We start from the raw sequence: 22,102 nt of genomic DNA, 5'->3' as shown, positions 1-22,102 counted from the left end.
ATTCTAGTTGTAGAATTTGTCATATATTATTTGTCAGACCTTTAACTTTTAAGTAATAGTTTTTTCCTCCCTATCTGAATTCTTATAACAAACTATTATTACTTTATGTAAAATAAATGCCTGTGTTTTATGTTGAGGAATCTAATAACAAATCCCATATTACATACTACTAAAGTCACATATCTTGTTACCTTATCAATCCTTAACAGAGCCTTTAAAAAAAAAAGGTGTATTAACCAGATTCTTTTATATCTAGATTCTTATTTCATAAATACCTCTTCAATCCATAAGAAAGCAGTAATACTTAGTCTTTTAAGGATAAAGCCCTGCTTCCAACCAACTCACAGCCACTGAGTCAATGCCAACTCCTCATGACCCTACCAGAGAGGGTGGAACTGCCTCTGAGTTTCCGAGACGGTAACTCGTTACTGCACTGGAAAGCCCTGTCCTTCTCCTGCAGAGGGCTGGTGGTCTGGAGCTGCTGATCTTGCAGTTAGCAGCACAGCTTGTAACCAGGATGCCACTTCTCACAGGGCAGAGCGAGAAATCGCGCTGCAGGCACTTGCGTCAGCTCCTCATACAGGTAGACTCCATCCTCTCTCCTGCCAACGGCACCTTTAAGCTTCTAAGCAACACAGAAAATCTTATTATTCACTTATCTAGAGACAGGATGGCTTATTATAGAAATCTTTGTAATACTTCTTGTTATGAATCTCTTTCCACCATCCCTCACTCTTCTGAAGACCTAGTAGAAACCAGCCTTAGGGGCACAATGACTCAGCCTAGGAGCAGATGGTCCAGTGGACACATGGGCAGTGCGCGTGGATCTGAAATCCAACCAGGGCAAAAGAAATCACTACCTTCCTTCATTTAAAAAAAAGTGTTATATTTTAAAGATGTATTTTAAAACAGAATCTTGGGGCGGGGGGTGGGGGGGGGGGGTGGGGGGGGGGAAGATAGAAAAACAATAGCATGCAATCCTGGAAAATGACAGATTCTTACAAGAATTTGGTTTTTCAGGGGTAAAAGAAATCCAAACCACACAGACACGAATCTTCTAATTCCTTCTTGAAATCTCTCACGTGAATGATCAGTCTCAAATCCCTTTTCTTGAACTCTTTAAGGGCCAGCAATGATTCTGTCTCACGGATTAAACAGAAGTTGAACGCACAGTCTCTGGAGAACAAAACACAAATGGGTCTTAAGAAAGGGTAAAACTGGATGCTGTCTCAGGTGACCCCTCAATCAGTCCCCCTCTTCTCCGCAATGAGACACCAGTTGCCGTGGTCATTCCCGGCGCTCAGGATGCGCAGCTCGGCCACGTGCTCCGTCAGCAGGCCGCACAGCTCGCCTTCGCGGAACACGTGGTAGTAACGCATGAAGGAACTAGCATCCAGAGCTTCCCGCTGCCGCGGCGCGACAGGAATCGTGCCCTCTGGGATGGACTCCGTGGAACCAGCGGTAGAACTCTTTCTCAACCGTGTTCCAGCAGGAGGATGGCCTTCTTCTAAGCTACCTGCACCCACACGGCTCTCAGGGCCACCGGGCCCTTCTCCATTCCCCCCTGTCCCTCCTCGATGGCCTCCTCGATGGTTCTGTGCTCCTGGCGCTCTCAGCCGCTGCACGTTTGTCTGCGTAGCAGGTTCCTCAAACACTTCCTCATCTAAAGTCTGACCTTGTGTCGACATTGGCTCGCAGCGACCCAGGTCTAAACTGGAATGCCTGGAAGGCTGAACGGAGACAGTGTTGTCAGCCCATCCAGGGTTTGACAAAGGTCTCCCTCTGTCAACCTGCTTCCTCAGAAAGGATTCATCCAAAGATCTGGAGAAAAACCAGGAACGAAACGATTTCCCTAATGTGTTATAGAACCTGTTTTCTTCCTCGCCTTCCTTAGAAATGTTGGCACAACAGGTTCTAGCCATATAGTGGCCTGTGTTGTGGGACTGTTTGGAATCACCTCTCTCTTTAAAACAAACAGAATAGCTACACTCCGAACACGGAGAGTGGTAAGGATGGTTCCTTTCTGCATGTCCGCCTTGTCGAGTCCTTCCAGACTGGCTGGGTTCTGGGAAGGCTGGGGAACACAAGGCCCTGTTCCAGGGAACAAGGACATCTTGCCTCTCAAAGTGACGGTGCTTTTGTTCCATAGCCCACACATAGATCATCAGCTGGCCTCCAGGAGCTAAGACTCTAGCCATTTCTTTTATTGCTCGGATTCTTCTTTGTTTTGTAGAGAAATGATGGATGACTGAAAAAGAAGACAGTAGATAGATCTCACTGAGTATTCACACAGCCATCTACGTTTACAGCCTAGCATTTTCTATACAACAACGAGAAAAAGTTACAATTCGTAAAATCTTATGTCCTCCAGGATAAGTCTGGTAGTGGAAATGGCCTGACTTTAAACCACAATCACAGACCCGGCTGTTGAGCTGATGCAGACTCCTCGTGGCCCTAAAAAAACGTGGTGGAACTGGCTCCCAAGGCCACAGACATTCACAACAGCAGAATGTCGCGTCTTTCTGGTCTGGAGCAGCTAGTAGGTTCCAACCACCGACCTCGGGTGAGCAGCAACATGCTTTATCCCCTGCACCACCAGGGCTCCGGAGTCTCGGTGTACGATGGTGAGCTCAGGTGCTGTCAAGTCAGTCTGACTCAGAGGAGCGGATGTAAAACAGAACCAAACACTACTCAGCTTTGTGCTGTCCTCACAACTGTGAGCCCGCGTGCAGCCGAGGTTTAGGAGAGACAGAGCCGTCACCGTGGGCTTCCGGACTTATCAGGAAGCTCTTGGGCAAATGATTGAACTTCTATAGATTTTAAATGATTTAATATCCAAATAAGTAGCCCAGAGTAAATAGTTTGTAGGGCTGCTAACTGCCAAGTCAGCAGTTTGAAACCACCAGCTGCTCCCGGGGCGAGAAATGAGGCTTTGTGCTCCCATCAAGATGGACAGCTTGCAAGCCCATACTCCGTCCTCTACGGTCACTATGAGTCACAATCGACTTGATGGTGGTGAGTCTTGGAAGATTTCTTCTAGTTCTGAAATTTTATGAATTTTGACAACCAGAAGGATAACCAGTGTGCATTTATAACGTTTTAAAGGAATTCCTAAATTTAGTAAATGTTTCCTGGTAGAGCTTCTTGAAACAATTCATTGTTCTAAGGGGCAACTGGCACTTGTAAAGCACCCAGGGATTAAAACCACCAGTCAATGTTAATGACATTAATAAAGCAAGTGGAAGTGGCAAACAAACGATCAGGTTCTCCAGTCTAGATAATGCAAAGATAACCGGCTCCACATGCGTCCAAATGATTGCTTATCACTTTTAAAGATTTCAGTATGCTATAAAATGATTGTGTATATTTAAAAAAAGCAGCCCAATGGTCATCATTTTACTTCTAACTCCTGCAAAGCCAGTGAGGGTCAAGCAGAGCTGCCCTTAACTAGTCTCCTGTGTGTCAGTAGACATATTTCTAATCCATCACTTGACAGGCAGTGCTCATCTGTTAGCTCCTGCGGGAGTACAATCAAGTAGTATGCCAAGGGAAAACATCCAATTAGTTTTCCACACACATGCCCACCGGGTATCCTGGGGAGGAAATGAGTCCCAAGCAATCTCTGAACACTCCTGTTTGGGCAACCCTCTTCAGTGCCCCATGTCAGCAAGCTAGAGGCTCACAGCGGAAATGTGTCAGCAAAGGCCATCGGTGTGATTCCTTCTAGAGCCACCAGTCGCCAGACTTGTGCCCCTGGCCTGTCGTTTTATCTCACTCCAGATTTCAGACTTTTCTTTTCAACTTTTGTTTTGCCTTTCAAGAAAATAAACCTCCAGATAATAAATTTAAAAGCATATGTATTGAGAAGCAGGGTCTTGGGTCATTGAGCCAGAGGGGGCAAGCCAGAGAAAGATTTGCAATGTCTAACTCTGACGCCTCATAAATATTTGCCATCATTTACAATTAATTCACAGTGAACAGTTTTCCAAATCTTCTCTCTTTATTGATTGTACCATAAGAGAAAAGATATCAGTAGAACAGGATCCTTTGACTACAACAGGCTTTGCAGTTGACTCAGAGAACGCTAGTATTTAGATTCTTAGTTAACAACACACAGCTGTCAGGGCTCAGCTCCTGGGTACGGTGTAGGCCTGTGCTCCCTATCATTTCCATCGCCCATTTTCCAGAAGGCGTTTACCAAGCCTGTCTTCTGAGGGGCCTGTGGAGGGACCTGAACCTCTAACGTTTGGATTAGCAGCTGGGTCTGTGAGCCATTTTGCACTCTATCGGGCTTACACACACTTGTGATTGTTTCGTTTTAAAGAGGACGCTCTTTACATTCCTGTACTTGGGCATTGATTCTTCAATACTTGAAATACTATCATTCCATTCAAAAAAGACCTGACTTTCACTTATGATTTTATATTTATATTTAACATGTGATAATAAATAGCTCCCTGTCATCTGAACATTTATGAAAAAGGAAAAAGCTTACAGATGAAGATTTATTTGTTACATATATAATGTATAATGCATGCATATCTACGCATGTTCTATTAAAAGCATTGTGAACAGAACTAAAATTAGATGGAAGGATGTGTTTCTTTCTATGAATTGTCAATGTCAGGGAACGATGTTGACTTTTTAAAGGATGAAAAAGATGCCCCTCCCATTTTAGAAACCAAAATCATAACTTAAAGGGAAACATATCACTCTCCATATGTTCTCCTGAGAGCCCAGAAAAGAAGTAGGCTGAATTCAAGTGCTGGATTCCAGAACCCTCTTGAAAGGCCTGTTGATACTGTATGATGTATTGTTGTTACTCTTCAAGTGCGTATCTGGTCTTGCTCACCATAAGCATATCTCAATCTGAAGCTATGGGTTTAGCATAAAGCAGGGTTTCCTAAGCTGTGCGTGATTGACACCACGAGTTACTTAATCCTTTGCTGTGTACGTGGAGGGGAGGGGGACACTCATTAAACCCACACAACTGTGACAACTTCCAGACCTTCACAAGTCTTCTGCGGGTGGGGAAGCCAGCATCACCCCTGTTGAGGACTACTAGCATGAAAGGGGTAGTTGGCCCACACTAGCTTAAGGTGCTGCCAAATTTCCCTTGAACTTCTCCAGACTATCCAAAAGGAAGTGGAGTTTCTCATTTCCCAATCTGTTAGTAAAACAGGGATGTGTAGATAACTCTCATGTTCTCTCTCATATTATTATTATCAAGAGACATGGAAAGCAAAAGATATATTATATTCTTGATGTTAACCCTAATTACCCACACATGCAGATATAATTAGGGAAGTAAATCTATGTGGGTGCAAGAGAGAGATTCTTTTGAAATTGCTCATGTTAGAGCTCTAAATGAGAAATCTAGCTTATAATTACCACACGACATTAACCTACAGTTACAGCTCATAAACAAACATGCTATTTCTCCATTTAAGGAGAAAAACGGTAACCAGGTGTGCTCTATTTCCTCCGGGGGCAAGGTGTGAGACTCAGCTGCAACTCTGGACTTAACTGTGCACTTCCCCCCAGGAGCCATGGTCACTATCAGGTGCCCCAGAGGGGGTCCGGACTCAAAGAGCCCCAACCCCCAACAGAATGAAACATGGTCGGCTCCTGCCCCATCCTCACAGTCCTTTCCACGTCTCTCCCACGGTTCAGTGTCACCGTTAGCCTTATGCTAACATGAATGTAAACAGCGCCAGGGCACTTCTCTGATTTCTCATTATTTCAGAGGAAAAAGGAAGCCCAAGTCTTTGTTTTGGGCAAGGGTTCCAAGCATTGTATCATATTGCTTAGTTCAAAAAGAATCTCTCATTGCTTCCAAGCACAACGGACTTCATTGTTTCAACTGCAATCAAACAGGGCTGCCCTGGAATAGGTTTCCATGGCAACCAGCTCCTGTTGGTCCCAACTAGTTTCAAGACTAGGGGGCCTGGGCACACCTCTTCGCCCTATGCAAAAGGCACTACTCCCACTGAATGTTGAATAAATCGCTCCTCCATCCATTATGGGGGAGGAAAAAACCCCTCTCATTCTGTATTTTTATCATGAATAGCAGTCCATTTTTCATAGTCTCCCCTGGCTTTAGAAGAGTTTATTATATATTAGATTAATTTTTAAAAAGTGCACTGAAGCCGACAGTTTGCTTTGAAAGGGGTTTTTCTTTGTGCAAAAGAAGTTGCCACAGAATTGCTCTAGTAAATGGTGGCTGCCTCTGGCCTATCTAAATGGCACTGACAAGCTAGGTTTCAGGAGCACCAGTCTCAGGGGAAATGTTCCTCACCCGTGTGTCTTTCAGGCATGGGTTTTTGCTGTGTCCGTACCTTTGGGGCTCAGGTAGTTGTGGGTACCCTGTTGGGAGGGCATGAAGAACTCCTCTGCCTAGATTCAGGAACACTTATTGGCAGTAAGGAAGCCGAGTGGCCAGGTAAACAATGCGATCTGGGGCCTGGTGGGACCCATCTTTCTCAGGGACTCGAGTGCGAGTGGGTGGCTGATTAGACGACACATTCTGGGTCACATTCAGGGCCCGAGTCGCCTACAACAATCTGCTCCCAAAGGGCATCGTGTGGCCGGAAACGGTAATATGACGCCTGGGAATCAACCTGACGTTGGAGGAAGCTGAGCTCCTTTCAGTCTAGCCCAGGGTTACTCTCATGCACACAGTTCCTCTGGTACTCTTACTCCCAAGAGAAGTAAGCCAGAAGGAAACACTGGACCGTGTACCGTCACACTGTGCAGGTTTAACCGCTTCCTACCCTAAGTGCATTCAGTGGCTATTAGCTAAATAACAGTTGAAATACCAAATCAAAACCAAATTCCAGCCATTGCGGGGATTCTGACTCCTAGCGCCCCTCTCAGACAGCGTAGAACTGTCCCTGTTGGGTTTCTGAGCCAATGATTCTTTATGGGAGTAGAAAGCCTTTTCTCTCTCCCTCAGAGCGGCTGGTGGTTTGAAACTGCTGACCTTGGAGTTAGAAGCCCAATGAGTAATCATTATACCACCAGAGCCCACTAACTGAAATACACACACACACACACCTCACTAATTGAAATACACACACACACACACACACACACACACACACACATATATATGTATATATAGTAATTAGGTAAACATGAATGATTTAGACCTTGCTCCACAGAATGGAAGCTGGATTGTGAGAGTGGCCTCATCAACCCTGTTACATTATTTTCATGGCGAAGAGCGGACTCGTGACCGGGCTGCCTTACCTCCTATGGAGATGATGGTATCGAAGCCCTGATCCCTAAAGGGGAGATTAAGGTTGTCACATACCATGACTTCACACCCTCTATTCCGGGCAATCTCTACCAATGGCCCGCAGTGGTCACAGCCCAGGGTGTGTACCTGGCTGTTCACTTTCAGATACTTTCCAGTGCCACAACCTGAAAGAGAAAAGCCCTGAATGACGCGCTGTCCTTAACCAACAGAGGAAAGCCTGCCAGCTCGTTTGTCTCGTAACAAAGCACCTGTGCTAACGAATGTACCCAAACAGAACACAACACAGCACGAAGACATTCACAAAATTGAAAGCCAGCTTCCAGGGAATGCTTAACGCATTTCCATATGTCAAACATAGAAGAGAAACAGGAAATGGAAACAGGCAATAACATCTGGGGGCAGTTAAGGAGATAAGGTCCGTGGAGCTAAGCACACTGTTGAACCCTCGGAAGAAGTCTTAGCTGACCACAGGGGACTATGCAGTCCCTGGATGCCAGTCACCTGCACCTGAGGATTTCATGCAGTATGCACAGACGGAGGGGCTTCAAAACGTTCATGTACAACTGTGACAGGAAGCTTTTTCCCTCCATCAATGGGCTGTCTTTGACATTCACTTCTAGGATTTGTGCGGCCCAAAGATCAGGCCAATTAGGCCTTACTGATATTATTCAGGTAAGAACCACGCAAGCAACCGACAAAAACCAAACCCACTGCCATTGAATTGATTTGGACTGGGAGAGATGCTCCAGGACAGGGCAGATGGGACCCTGTGGGTTTCTGACACTGTAACTCCCTTTGCAACTCTCTCTGGGAGTAGAAAACCTTGTCTTCGTCCCGAGGAGCAGCTGATGGTTTGGAACTGCTGACCTTGTGATTAGCAACGCCACATGTCACCACTACACCACCAGGGCTCCCATGACTGATGCAGAAGGTCATCATATGAGGGAATAGCTATCTTGAAAAACAACAACAAACTTTTATCCAGAACTTAATACTCTATTTCTCTGATATCTCATTCAGTTTCTTTCTAGAAACATTTAAAGTTTTAACATCTCATGAATCAAATGGAAAGCTTCTATTCGAAAAATGTAACAGATTCATAACCATCATGATCAGAGAAGATAGTGAGCTTTGAGCTATGGGTTACAGAAGAGAATAATAGCAAATGTCCAGCTGAGTTCCAAAACAGACAGTTTTGTGTCTTGTAACAGGTGAACATTTTCAGCATTCTTGTTCATATGTAACCTAAGCTTTCTACAGAATGCAGCTGGTACTGCAGTTATTTAGATACAAACAAATACCTCATTAAAAAATAAAGATATCAGTTGGAGATATTTATATATACAGGTATTAGTGATATATATTTAGCCATTACCAAAAAACAATAGCTATTTAAAGATGATTTATTTGCTACTTCTGACATAATACCATGGCATTCTTTAATAACTCCTCTTGATATGTACTTTTCAGAATGTTCTGAAATGACACAAGCATAATTAAGGTGCATTGATTCCAGCTGAGGGTGGGGTGTTTGTGAGTTAAAAAATATCCAGTGTTATTATTTCGATGTTCACGTCTGGGCTCTGAGAAATGTTTTAGATCAAATGGGTCACCATTCCTAATGATGCTCACTGAGAAAGAATATCCATTGTTTGAGGGCAGAAAAATCACTGCCACCTGGTTAACTCCGCTTCACGGTGACCCCATAGGATGTAGCGCAATTGCCCCCAAAGGTTTCCCGGCTGTCAGCTTCGTGGAAGCAGACTGCCACCTCTTTCTCCAGTGAAGTGACCGGCGGGTTTGAACTGGTGACATTTTGGTGAGCAGCCTAAGTGCTTTCAATCACTAGACTCTAAACAAAACAAAACACACTTCCAATGAGTCAACTGCCCCTGCGGGTTTCTGAGGCTGTAAATCTTTATGCGAGCAGTAAGCCTTACCTTTCTCCTGCTGAGCGGCTGGTGGGTTCAAACAGCTGACCTTGTACTTTCCAGTCCAACAAGTAACCCACATGGACACCAGGGCTCCTACTGGGCTCTTGATTCGAAGGCAATCCCACTAAGTCTCTTTATTCCAGAGCAATCATGGAGAAAATAAAATTCTCTAAGTGTTTAAAAATTAAACCCGAGGGCTTCCAGATGGTGCTCATACATTAAGAAACATTATCCTATAATTGTTATGATTTTTGGCCTTTTAAAAGAAGGATCAGGGACTACATTTAGAGAACTAGAAGGGAAAATTATTTCAAAGATACTATTAAAACCAGGTTCCTAGCCCATTAGAGCTAGAAGGACCTAGCTCTCCAGAAACTGGAAATGAGGAGGAAGCAGAGGTTGTTTCAAATCTAAATAGTCCCTGACACATCCCCAAAGCTCCGGACACCTTTATCAATTTCAGAGACGTGCAATCTTGGTGAATCTCCCAAATAGAATGCAATCATCCATGACCTAATGGAGTATAATGGGATGCTGGAAAGGGGAAGTTTTTATCCTGAGGAATTCAGAAATATTGCCAGGTCTGGCCAGCCAGAATGCTCGATGCCACAGTAAGCTCCGGACTCAACAGTCATACTTCTTTAGAGACACTCCTGAAATGGTCCCCTTGCAGAGAAGTGTGTGCAGGCGGTACATGCTGTTCTGCACTCTGTACAACACCATGCTAAAGACGAAAAATGATTATTTCAATTCAATAACATGGTTCGGTCCATGGAGGGCATCCACTTGTTGAAGCGAACAAAGGGAATCTGAATGTTTCCTCCGAAGTTTGCAGAAACAACTGCTTCGTCACCCTCTTTGGGCCAAATCTTAGCTGAGTGAGAATTGGTTTTTCTCATGAGAAAGAGAAGACTGTATCCCATTTGTGTTCCCATTCATTTCCTGGGCCAGAGACAAGGGGGAATAAGATTTATTCTGTAGGCCCAGGACCCACCACAAACGAAGGGCTTTACCTTTCCAGAGATTCAAGGAGAGAGGATGATAGAGAATGGCTTACCAAACTAACTGGCCACAGACATTTTGAGTAATAAGGGCCAGAGTGGGAGAAGGATGGGGCTTTCTACTCCTGGAGAGAGTTGCAGTCTTGGAAACTCACAGGGACAGTTCAACTCTGCCCTAGAGGTTCGCTATGAGTTGGCATTGACTCAATGGCAGTGAGTTTGATTTTGGTTTAAGGGCCAGAGGCAAAAGGTATCTCAATTACTTAAAAGATAATGTATATTACATACAGTAGAACCCCGGTACTCAACTGCATCAGTACTAGACATATACCGATTTCGACTCGAAATGTCGAGGAAATTTTGTATCAGAGCTTGAACAAAACATCGGAATTCGACCCTATGCATGTGATTTTTTTCTTTAAAAAAATTATTTAGGGCTCATACAGCTCTTATCACATTGCATACATTCATCCATTGTGTCAAGCACATTTGAACATTTGTTGCCATCATCATTTTCAAAACATTTTCTTTCTACTTGAGCCCTAGGTATCAGCTACTCATTTTTCCTCTTCCTCCCTCCCTCATGAACCCTTGATAATTTATAAATTATTATTTTTTCATGTCTTACACTGACCGATGTCTCCCTTCACCCACTTTTCTGTTGTCCGTCCCCCAGGGAGGAGGTTATATGTAGATCATTGTGATCAGTTCCCCCTTTCTCTACCCACCTTCCCCTTCCCCTCCTGGTATTGCTACTCTCATTATTGGTCCTGAGGGGTTTATCTGTCCTGGATTGCCTGTGTTTCCAGCTCTTATCTGTACCCATGTACATGCTCTGGTCTAGCCGAATTTGTAAGGTAGAATTGGGGTCATGATTTTGTGTGTGTGTAGGAAGCATTAAAGAACTAGAGGAAAGTTGTATGTTTCAGCAGTGCACCCTGACTGGCTTGTCTCTTCCTTGTGATCCTTCTGGAAGGGGATGTCCAACTGTCTACAGATGGGCTTTGTGTCTCCACTCTGCACTCCCCCTCATTCACATCAGTATGATTTTTTGCTCTGAGTCTTTGATGCCTGATACCTGATCCCTTCGACACTTCATGATCACACAGGCTGATGTGATTCTTCCCTGTGGGCTTTGTTGCTTCTCAGCTAAATGACAGCTTGTTTATCTTCAAGCCCTTAAGACCCCAGACGTTATATCGTTTGATAGCCAGGTACCATCGGCTTTCTTCACATTTGCTTAGATGCATGTTATTTTTGTAAACAAAAGCAGTTAGTCGTCACTCAGCGTTAGTTGCCATTGTTAGTACGTGTTGTTTAAACCTCTTGCGGCTGTGTTCCAAGTGTTTTGCTATAATTTTCTTAGTTTTTGTGGCTTTTTGTACTGTTTTTAGATAAGACACATGGGTCCTAAGAAAGTTTCTTTTGAAAAGAATCATTATGATAAGGAACTGGTTAACCGTGTTATTGATATTGTTGATGATAATTTAGTAAGCCCTTTTAGAAAACAGTTAAGGAAATGCCAAGAGCAGACCACATTGGACAGGTTTTTTTAAGAGAAAGCCAGCCAGGTCCTGGTGAAAAAAGGCAAAGAAGGGAAAAATTCCTGAAAAGCAGTTACCAGTTGATTCTATGGAAGGGGATTCCTCTTCCCAACAGTGACTCTCTCTTCATCCCTCCTCCCCACATCCTGTCCACAGATCCAGATCCTCATCCATCTCAAGGTATGGGCCATGCTGTAGTTGTTAAAAACTTTTCAATGTTGTGTTATTTAAATTATATTATTTAACTCTGAACTTATTTATTTTGGAATTTCTGTGTAGTATTTGATATAAAAAGGCAAAGTTAGGGTAAAAGCCTGGTGGTTGAGAATGGATTAATCCATTTTCTGTTATTTCTTATGGGAAAAATTGATTCGGAACTCCACTGCATCGCATCGCAATGCTCCTTCTAGAACGGATAATCGCCGAGGTCCGGGACTCTACTGTACGCATAAATAAAATGACTAGAGGTGAAGATGGTGCAAAAGTCCTGGTCAAAAAATCTCTGCTCCTGGGAAGCAACAAGCACACCTGGAAGGAGCACAGCAGCCGTACAATCATGAGGTGTCGACGGGAAGTTCAAAAACAAGCAACCACATTGATGAGAAGGAGCATAGCCACGTGGAGGCCCAGTGTCCATCTGTAAGATAACTGGACAGTCCCTCAGAGAAGGGCCCAATGGAAGGGCCGAGATATCCAGGGTGCCGTAGAGCACTGAGGAAACACATAACTGGTTCTTTACAATGTCCTCCCCCCACTATTAGGGCCTTAGTTTTACCTCACTAATGTCACTAATCTGCATAATTACATTGGTACAATTAAGGTCTCGATGCACGAAACCCAAGATAGATAAATCCCTCAGAAACAGTAATGGGAGTAATGACTCCCCGAGGGTACAGGGAGAGCGTGGAAGAAAGGAAGGGGGAACTGGTAACAACTATGACTATCCAGCCCCACTTGAGGGGAATGCGCATCAGAAATTTAGGTGAATGGATGCACTGGGAGGTGTAAGCTATGTCAAAAAACTATAATAATGATGATATACACGAAGGGTTCAAGAGGGGGTGGTAATGTGGGTAGGAGGGATACAGAGGAACTGCTATCAAGGAGTTCCAGAAGAACGGAAATGTTTTGAAAGTGATGGCATCCGTTGTACACCTATTCTTGATCTAATAGACCTGTGGATTGTAATTTAAAGATATATTTGAGAACTCCTAATAAGTTGTTAAAAGAAAGAAAAGAATCCTAGTTAAAAAAAAAAGAAGCTCTGCTGCTCCTTCTCCTCCTTTCACAGCGGATCCAAGGAAAGACCTGGGGCCGCAGAACAACACCCAAGCGCCTTCGCATGCACTTGACTTTGACTGGCCTCAAATTAACCACCCCAATGGCCCTGCTATAATTGCAAAGGCCACGGTATTTCCTGAGAGTACGCTGGTATATCTGCTCCCTGTAACTAACTAAAGTCCTTTTCATTTAGATGATAGTCCCTACTTATTTAGTCCTTGATATCTGCCCCCCAGGCTTAATTTCCATGCATGAGCCATTATCGCAAAATTGAGCAACTCTGCTTGATTGGGGAATAGGACGATGAGGCTAATAAAATTTCAGTCATCAGCAAGTTGAAATGAAAGCAGCTAAGCTGCCAGCAGCATTCCTGTTTGGCCAACTGGAACGTGATTACTTCTGCTTTCTTTTCTCCTATGTACGGTATCAGTGACGTTACGTTGTCTTTGTTAGGTGCCACAGAGTCGGTTGTGACCCATACTGACCTTATGTGCAACAGGACGAAATAGGACCCGGGCCTGTGCCATCCTCCCAATGGTTCCTACGCGTGAGCCCATTGTTGCAGCCACTGTGTCAGTCCATCTCCCTGAGGGCCTTCCTCTCCTCTGCCCCCCTCTCCCCTACTGGACACGATATCCTTCTCCAGGGTCTAGGTTCTCCAGGGACCCGTCGCTCCTGACAACATGTCCAAAGTTTGTAAGAGGAAGTCCCACCATCCTGGCCTTTAAAAAGCACTCTGGCTATACTTATTCCAAGATAGATTGGTTTGTCCTTTTAGCACCACATGGTACTTTCAATATTCTCTGGCACCACAATTCAAATGCATAGATTTCTTCTGTCTTCTTTATTCCACATTTAACTTTCATGTACATATGAGGCAATTGAAAATACCATGGCTTGCTGTTAGTCCTCAAACATGCACCTTAGTCCTCTAAGAAACATCCTTGCTTTCAGTACTCTAAAGAGGTCTCATGCAGCAGATTTACCTAGTGTGGCACCTCTTTTGATCTCTTGATGGCTGCTTCCATGTTCATGGATTGTGGATCCAAGCAAGACAAAATTCTTGACAACTTCAAGCTTTTCTCCATTTATCATGATAATAATGCATACTAATCATAATTTAATAACCCATCAAATTAACCATACTAACAAAAAGTTGGTGATTTGTGCTAGCCAGAACTCCCAGAATGAAAAGCAAACTATTTTCCTTGGGGACAGTTATCTTATTATCCTTTCCTTCCTTCTATTCATCTCTGGGGTTTCCCTTCACGGAAGAGTTAACATGTGAGCAGAGCAGTACAAAACCCAGGAGACGGACAGGAGTGACGACGGCCTCTTTGCTACAGATGGACCTGGAAGGGTGCACAGGTACTCGGAGGGGGTTATTGTGCCCTACCTGACAGTGGCAAAGCACCACGAGCAATCTCTCATTCACTGCCATCAAGTCACAGAAAGCACGAGAGCCCTTCAAGGTGGGCCCCCAGCGCGCAACACGATACTCACCAAGGTGAATGCCTCTACACTGAACACGGCCAGCTTCACGGGCGGCCCTTCTCATCCTGAGCTAGTCAATCAATGTCAGGTCCTTTGAGGTTCTGGAGAGGCGGTTACTCTGCGGATGTGGCAAGTGGTTTGCTGGCTCACTTGAGCACAGGCACGCGTTTCTGCTATAGAGCAAGAATGCTCAGCACTGGTTTGCCACGAATGGAACAAGAGCATCCAAGCTGATAAGGGAGACACAGGGCTTTCTACTCCCACGAAGAGTTCCAGTTTCAGAAACCCACCGTGACAACCCTCCCCGTCCTCTCGGGTCCCTGTGAGTCGGCATCGACTTGGTGGCAGCGAGTTTGGGTTTTGTTAGAATGGGAAAGCACACTGAATCGGAACAGAAAAACAGCACGAAGGCATGCGTGTGGCACCACGGGACACGGCGCTGGGTTACCTATGTCAGCGACGAGGCTCCCTGGCCTCTGCTCCTGGAGGAACTGGCGGACGCGCGGCCAGGCTTTGCTCTGCAAGTCGCTGAAGAAAGGCGCGGTGCTCTCGTACACATCATGCACGTGCTGCTTCTCCAGCTGGGCGGCTTCCTGGTCCATCCTGGGGAAGACTGGGCCACGCCAAGGGAAGCAGGTCACCGTGTGCACCTGACAGCTGAGTGAGGGGACAGCTGTCCTATAGGTTTGGGGACCTACGTCTGCCAAGTCCCTGGGTGGTACAAAAAGACGAAAGCACAAACAGCTGGCAGTCTTTGTCCACCCAGACGCTCCTCGGAAGAAAAGTCTGGCAACTTACTGCCCAGAACATTTGTGTTTGAAGCCTGTGTGGCACAGTTCCACTCTGACACACAGGGGTCCTCACCACGCGGTGCAGTCTGCAAGCACTGGGCTCCTCTTCAGCACACTCACCTGTACCAGACCCTCGTCACCACTGCCGAGAGACAAGAAGGCAAAGACAAAGTCTTTACCTATGCAGTCGTGTTCAGAAAGTAATGGTTTGGTAATGGTGTCATCGATGGGAATTCCGTGGCCTCTGGTTCCCTGGTAATGTTCAGGGAGTTGGGGGTGGGGGCTATGGAGGGGGTTGGAGAAGCTATCTTCTCCCATCTCAGTTGGCTGCTCTTCAAGGCTTAATTTGCTCTTTTTATACCTCAAAAGTGATTGGCTTAAAACACATTCGGCATTTAATAATTGTACACGTCCACTTGAGAAAACGGATGTATGGTTTGTTATAATATATGTAAAATCCCCCAATAAATGATTTATTTAATAATAATAATAAGAAAACACTTTCAGCATTTATATGGCCTCTCCACAACAAGAATGAATTCCCAAAGAGAATTATAACCACAGGTCTGAGGGTAAGATTTACAGCACACACACACTCACACACACACATTTCAGAAGGTGGGACGGGACATAATTCAATGCCTTACACCTGGATAACTTCTATTCATTCTTGGCACAACTTACCTCCTCCAGGAAGCCGTGCCTAGCCCTCCCCTGCAGCATCTGGGCCAGCAGAAGAGGGGGAAGTACACAATCAGTTCTGCGGGCTGCCCGCTCCATCCTTTAAAGATTCTCTGGCCGTATCAGAGTGAGGGTGTTCCACGGGAAAGGACAGGGGCTCAGACTGTCGTATGTTAGCCACTAACATAAGCAATATTTGCTCTCATGTAAGAAGCCACATAGCCCTACTGGTGCGTACCAGGTAGTGCAGCTCTGCGCCCCCCCCCCCTCACCGTACCCCCTTAGACTCGCCCTGCACCCCACGATGTGTCTATGGAGTACAAGGCTCTGTCGTCATCCTTCAGCTGTTTGTCTCTGGCACTGGCGGGATGCCCCTGGAGGAACCAGGTGGGTCACGGAGGGCTGAAGCCTCCATACTCAACGCACAGGAGCTCCTTAATCAAGGAGGAAGGAAACACGCAGAATGGGCTCTACCTTTGAGCAGAGCGGAGTATTCCTTGCTGCCCTTCGTCAGGGGGCCGTGGAGTGCAGTCTTGAGCCAGCCTCACAAAGGTGCTTACGCTTGAGCACCTTGTCGCAACCACCGTGCACGGAGCCGCGGTTGCCCACCAACTGGCTCTAATGCACGGCGACCGCATGTAGAACAGACGGAAACATGTCCCGTCCTGCATCAGCTTCATGACTGCTGCTACGTCTGAGCCCACTTTGACCGCCAGGGTGCTACGCCACCTCTCTGAGAGCTATTCTCACCTCGCCACTTCATGAGTGTGATATATCCTTCTCCAGTAACTGGCCGTCCTGAGGACATAGCCAGAGGACGCGGATGGATGCTTCAGACAATAGACTGTGATCCACAGTTTTCGGGGCTCATCTGCAAAAGAAGACCACCAGGCCTCTTTTCTTAGACTGGAAGGCCCGCTAAAACCACCCATGGGTAGCACTATAGTTTCCCGTTTCATAGCAACCCACTAGCTCTCACCGCCCTACAAATGGACCAATCAGGAGTTTGGGCAGAGGAGGGCATCATTCTTCTCCCCCTGGGGAGCGAGGAAAGGAGGAAAGCCTACACTGGACACCTTTCAGACGGCAGTGTGGTGAGAGAAGGGCCCGAAGCCAGGCAGCCTCTGCTCCTCCCCCCGACCCTGGCCACCCCCATCCCGGGAAATAGGAAGTACTTAGTAAACCTACTCCATGGAAAAGTAACGATGTTCCCCTCTGTCAATCTTGTGGAGAGGGATTTTGAGACTGTGCAAACATCCTGATTTCGCATACTTTAACTCACTACTTTTAACCTCCTTCGGCCTTTCCCGCCTGTTACTGTGATTAACCCAAATGATGATTTTCTAATTCCATCCTTCCTTCTGGATTTATTCCTGGGATTCTATGATAAGGAAGAGCATTCCAGGATAAAATGCAAGAAGACAAATGAGTGAAAGGTTGTCTTTAATCACTCTGGACCTGAAAAAAAATGACCACAACCCTATAAAAACGAATTTCCAGCAGACTCCTAGCAGCATAAGTCTGAGTTTTGAGGTCTGACCAAATTGAAACAGTTTATATCGCACCTTCAGCCAGAGTTTACAAAGCAAACATATGAACAGCTATGACTGCCTACACACCAGAGAAACCCAAACACGGAGCGCTTTCTTTTTAATCACGCTCTTAGCAGACTTAAGTCTATTTAAAAATTTCCCACCAAGGAGTCAGCCAGGCAAGATCATTAAGAGAACACAAACAAATGCATTTGATTTTATTGCACTTGCAGATGTCAGAGTTGCTAGCAACTGACATCATACGGCCCATTCCTTCCAGTTGGCACGGAAGGAGTTGACTCCAATGGGAAACTCAAAATCTGCCATATGGGGAACTCAGTCCCCTCAGACACCGTCCTCTGTCTCCCCTCAAACTGCCAAAGAGGGGGGACCCTGTCGGGTCTATTTTTAAGATTTGAGAGCTATGAAACCATATTTTAAGAACTGTATTTTACAGTTAAGATTATAAAAATTCATGTGTAGGCTTAGGGCTCTCCAGTACTACATTTTAAAAGACTCTGTGCACGTAAATTCCCTGAAATTTTTTTCATATGAACTTTATATATAAAAGAAACTTTCTGCTCAACTTGGTAGTGTGATTAAGAAAAGAAGATTCACACTAAGAGCAAAAGGTAAAACAAGTTAATATTCCCATGAGATAACATCACAAAATCATAAAGAGTATTACATGGTCCCTGTCGATCAGAATAGCTATGCCAGCAATGAGTGGACTAGGAATAGAAACAAAGAGTGGAGGGAGTGTTCACCTCGGGCGAAACCTAAGCTAAGGATGTTTAATTTAAACCAGTGAAGAACTGAAAACATTTGCTCTTTGTTTTCCTATCAGGGAGGGCAGCAGTTAAGGGAATTATGAGTTTGCTGAGAGAAAAGACATTCCGTTTGCTTCCTCTGGTCTACGTACTGTACTTCGGAGACACTGAAGAACTTTATCTAGTCACTCACGTTGAAATAAAGGATAAAACATGTCCACTATCGCCTCCACTACCATGATAGAGGGGGAGCACGGAGCTCAACAACTGATGGAAGCAGATGGTATCAAGGATCCTGGCTGCATACTACAGGAGCATCAGCTTCTAACAGCATGGGCTCCTGTTTGTATGCACCGTCATTCTTTGATAACCTTGCTGTTTTATTGTCACTCTGCCTCATTAAGACAAATCTCAGCTATGTTGGAATCTGCTTTTCAGAGCTTCAAACTGGTTCAATCATGGCTGATGGAGGGACACCAGAAGAGACCCAAACTTCCATGAATTTGGGTGATAGGAATAATAACCAGAAGAAATAAAGTTGTGGGTTGAAGCTCTGGAATGAGAGATTCGCAAGAGGTGGACAGGGGCCTGATGTGGGAGAGCGACCCACATTTGAAGCGGTGTGCTGGGCTGCTGTCTTTGAGTAGGGCACCACTGTTTCCAGCTCGGCTTAAAACAGCTCACTGGCAAGAGGATTCTCGAAGGTTGCTCTGCAATGCAGACTCTACCCTTGTCTTCTAACAGGGCTCACAAATAGACTTACACATTCCAACCTCATTGAATCATACGATTAAACACTGATCAATGCAACTGAAGTTTGCTTGGACCTTTAAACCCCAAATATGAGCTGATTTCTACTACCAAAGAAGGCTAAAAGCTCTTGCTGTAAGTCCAGAGCTGTAATATGTTGGAGTTTAACATATTACCGTAAGGCCACTGCTATTCATTTCCAGTGTGATTAAAAAATAAATCTTTAAGAAAGAAATTTACCAGTCAGCTCTGGAATCATATACTGTAAAATGAATGCATAAAAATTGGGCCTTTTACCTTGGACTTCAGCTTAGAAGCACTGGCAGGAAAGAAAGGAATTCTATAAAAATGATTTTGTCTGGCAAAAACTGTACAGTTTTTTCTCTTGCAATTTAAAGTGAACTTATAAAAGGTATCTGCTCAAGGGTGCTCGAAAGAGGTCAGGTCACTTTGATTCTTGGCGGTGCAAACGTGAACAATGGGAGACAGGGAAGGCACACAGGTCAGTGAGTTCAGGTCACTTGAGGTGTTTGGAAAGCTGGCCACGAGGAAAGGAAGGGATGGAGGGGACAGAGCGGATCCTCGTTCGGTGTTTCATAAAGAGCGGACCTACAGACACCAGGAAGGTGTGAAGTATCGCTGGAGGAGATTTCAGGTGAACATCAGTATTCTTTTTTCCCTCCCTTTGAACAGTAAGCCATTCATTTGAAAGGAAAAGAAAGTCTATCTAAAACAATAGGGACAGATCATTTTGGAGAACCAGGAAGTAGTTAATCTCTCCCCAGGCCTATCAAGTGCACTTATTTGCAAGCTAGATATGTTAAAGCTCAGAGTGCTTTTGAAAACAGGCATGTTTTATTTGTTTGTTTTGGGTGAGAACATACACAAGCAACAGCCGATGCAGCAGTTGCTGCATGTGCACTTCAGCGACATGGACCCCGCTCTTCAGGCCGCGTCACTGTGCTCATCAGCCTTCCCCAAATCACTACACGGTCATCGCCGACCAACCTTTGCGTTGCCATGTGTCAATGTCACCACACGTGTTCCTGTTAGGCACCGTCGAGCTGGTTCTGACCCACAGAGACCCTGTTCACAACAGAAGGGAACACTGCCTGGTCCTGCACCGTCCTCACCTTCATCCCTCTGCCTGAGCCCACTGTTGCCGTCACTGCGCCAAACCATCTCCATGAGGGACTCCTGTTTTTTGCTGCCCCTCTATTTAGCGAGCATGCTGGCCTTCTCCCGGGACTGATCTCGCTGGGCAATGTGTCGGTCAGTTAGCAAGTTGGGCGGTTAAAATAATGTGATTGTATCAGAAGAGTACAATGATGAGTTAGTTTGCTTTTATTTTTTTTTTGCATTTAAAAACACAGCACATCTCAACACCCACGTCCATGCAGTATAGATCGTGTAATGAAAATATCTATGGGACAAAAATTAACATTCACCAATGTGCCTAAGACCTAGCAAAAACATTTCGCTCTCTTAAAAGATAGTAAATAAGGTTTGGTCATTTTTACTTATTCCACACAATGATTTGGAAATCTTTTTCTCACTCAGTGCAAAATCAACTCCAAATTCAGTTTACATCATGTTATCATACAGATATAACTATATATATTGGGGCAAATTACATTGACTGGATGTGCACATTATCAAACAAGCTGACAAGAGTTTGAATTGCATTAGGCGCTGAAAGAGCTTCCTCACCTGAGTCATCTTGTGGTTACAGGAAAATGACTTATCCTCTTTGTGAATCCTGGCAGGTCCCAGCTCAGAGTAACAATTGTTCCTCAATCTGTAACGTAAATGAGAGGTCTTTCCCCTGGTGAATTACTCTGTTGATACAGGCCCTGTTAGGGAGAAAGAGAGGCTTAGTGATATTTTTACATAATGAAAACACTGAACCACTGGCTGTAACCCAGGCGAACCTCTCGCCCCTGCAGAGCAGCAGGAATTAGAAAGCACTGTCAACACGCGGAGTGTGCCAGAGAGACCCAGCAAGCTATAAATCAAGTCCAGAGCTTTCCGTAAAACATACAGGAATTTCTCCAAAAATGAAAATGAATGGTTTCATCATGTGCCTGGAAAATGTGCAAGCATTGAGAATCAACTCTGAATTCTAGTGACTTAATTAAATGTAATTAAAAAGAAAATACTACTGTACTAAATTTTATTAAACCTTTTTAAGTATAATTTGATGGCTCAATATTTATTCACAGCATCAGCTACTTGCAGATCGCCTTGACAAATGCTGCTAATTATTCTTTATGGTGGGCACTTTCTTCTCCTAACAGCGGGCCTGCCAGCCAAAGGCTCCGAGCTACTAACATGTACACTGGTGGTACCAAAAGCCCAGAGGCTGGGGTCCTACGAGGACATCTGAGACAGCCTCCTCGCAGGTCCTTTATCTGCAAATGAGGCAGCGGAACCTTCATTAGGTCAGTCTCAGTCATGATCCCTAGTCTCCATGTCCTTGTCTGTGGACACCACAATGCCAGAGCCTACCTCGAATCACAAACAAAAGGAGCCAGGTGGTGCTGAGGATAGGCACTGGATTGCTAACCCCAAGGTACCCAGTTCGAACCTACCAGCTACTCCAAGAAGAAAACTGAGGTTGTCTGTTCCTGTACAGATTTAGTCTCGGGAACCCTAAAGAGTACTTCTACGCTGCCCTTCAGGGTTTTTGAGTTGGAATTGACTCAATGGCAATGGGGTTTTATTGGGATCACAAAGGAGCCCTGGTGACGTCATGGTTAAGGGCTAGCTGCTAATTCAAAGGTTGGGGCTGAAACCCACGTAATGGTTCTGCAGGCAAAAGGCCTAGAAATCTATCCGTTACTATTACACCCTAGAAAACGTTCTACTACGCCACAGTGGGGCACAGTATGCATGATGACAATATCACACACACACACTGATTCTCCAGACTAGAAGGGGTGCACAGTGGCTCTCCCCATCTCTGAACCCCCATCCCAATCCCATTCTCTCTTAAAGAATCACCAGCATGCCCACGTAGGTCAGCTTTTGCAAGCTGCTCTCTGGCCTTCTGCTGTGTAGCTA

At 45.1% G+C, this 22,102-nt stretch overlaps 1 protein-coding gene across 8 annotated transcripts; it reads right to left on the bottom strand.

The window, feature by feature from the left end:
• Positions 1 to 434: 434 nt before the first annotated feature.
• TRMT9B (tRNA methyltransferase 9B (putative)) lies at positions 435 to 20,889 on the bottom strand. Of its 8 annotated transcripts, XR_006679782.1 has the most exons (6): positions 20,750 to 20,889; positions 16,738 to 16,858; positions 14,964 to 15,128; positions 7,252 to 7,425; positions 1,003 to 2,248; positions 435 to 625 (listed from the first exon to the last, which is right to left on the bottom strand). XR_006679782.1 is itself a non-coding variant. In XM_045286949.1 (5 exons), exons 2-5 carry the CDS (start codon positions 16,793 to 16,795, stop codon positions 1,242 to 1,244), a joined length of 1,404 nt encoding a protein of 467 aa, XP_045142884.1. In that variant the 5' UTR covers positions 16,796 to 16,858; positions 20,750 to 20,889; the 3' UTR covers positions 941 to 1,241. The 8 variants fall into 8 exon arrangements, 7 of the variants coding, with proteins under 7 accessions (XP_045142884.1, XP_045142886.1, XP_045142885.1 ...); XM_045286949.1 differs by lacking the exon at positions 435 to 625 and having other exon boundaries at positions 941 to 2,248; XM_045286951.1 differs by lacking the exons at positions 435 to 625; positions 7,252 to 7,425 and having other exon boundaries at positions 941 to 2,248.
• Positions 20,890 to 22,102: the final 1,213 nt, after the last annotated feature.

Source organism: Echinops telfairi, unplaced genomic scaffold, assembly GCF_000313985.2.
Source record: "Echinops telfairi isolate 266 unplaced genomic scaffold, ASM31398v2 ScPeMD7_9;HRSCAF=40, whole genome shotgun sequence".
In the NCBI taxonomy this organism is placed as follows: domain Eukaryota; kingdom Metazoa; phylum Chordata; class Mammalia; order Afrosoricida; family Tenrecidae; genus Echinops; species Echinops telfairi.
This window is presented reverse-complemented; position numbering and strand designations above follow the sequence as displayed.

Excerpts from the sequence above, each read along its gene's own strand:
- TRMT9B (XM_045286949.1), bottom strand. The coding sequence starts at position 16,795 with ATGTCCTCAGGACGGCCAGTTACTGGAGAAGGATATATCACACTCATG. Across the intron at positions 7,426-14,963 it reads GAGCCTCGTCGCTGACATAG|GTTGTGGCACTGGAAAGTAT; the intron begins GTAACCCAGCGC and ends TTTCTCTTTCAG. Across the intron at positions 2,249-7,251 it reads TACCATCATCTCCATAGGAG|TCATCCATCATTTCTCTACA; the intron begins GTAAGGCAGCCC and ends CTTCTTTTTCAG.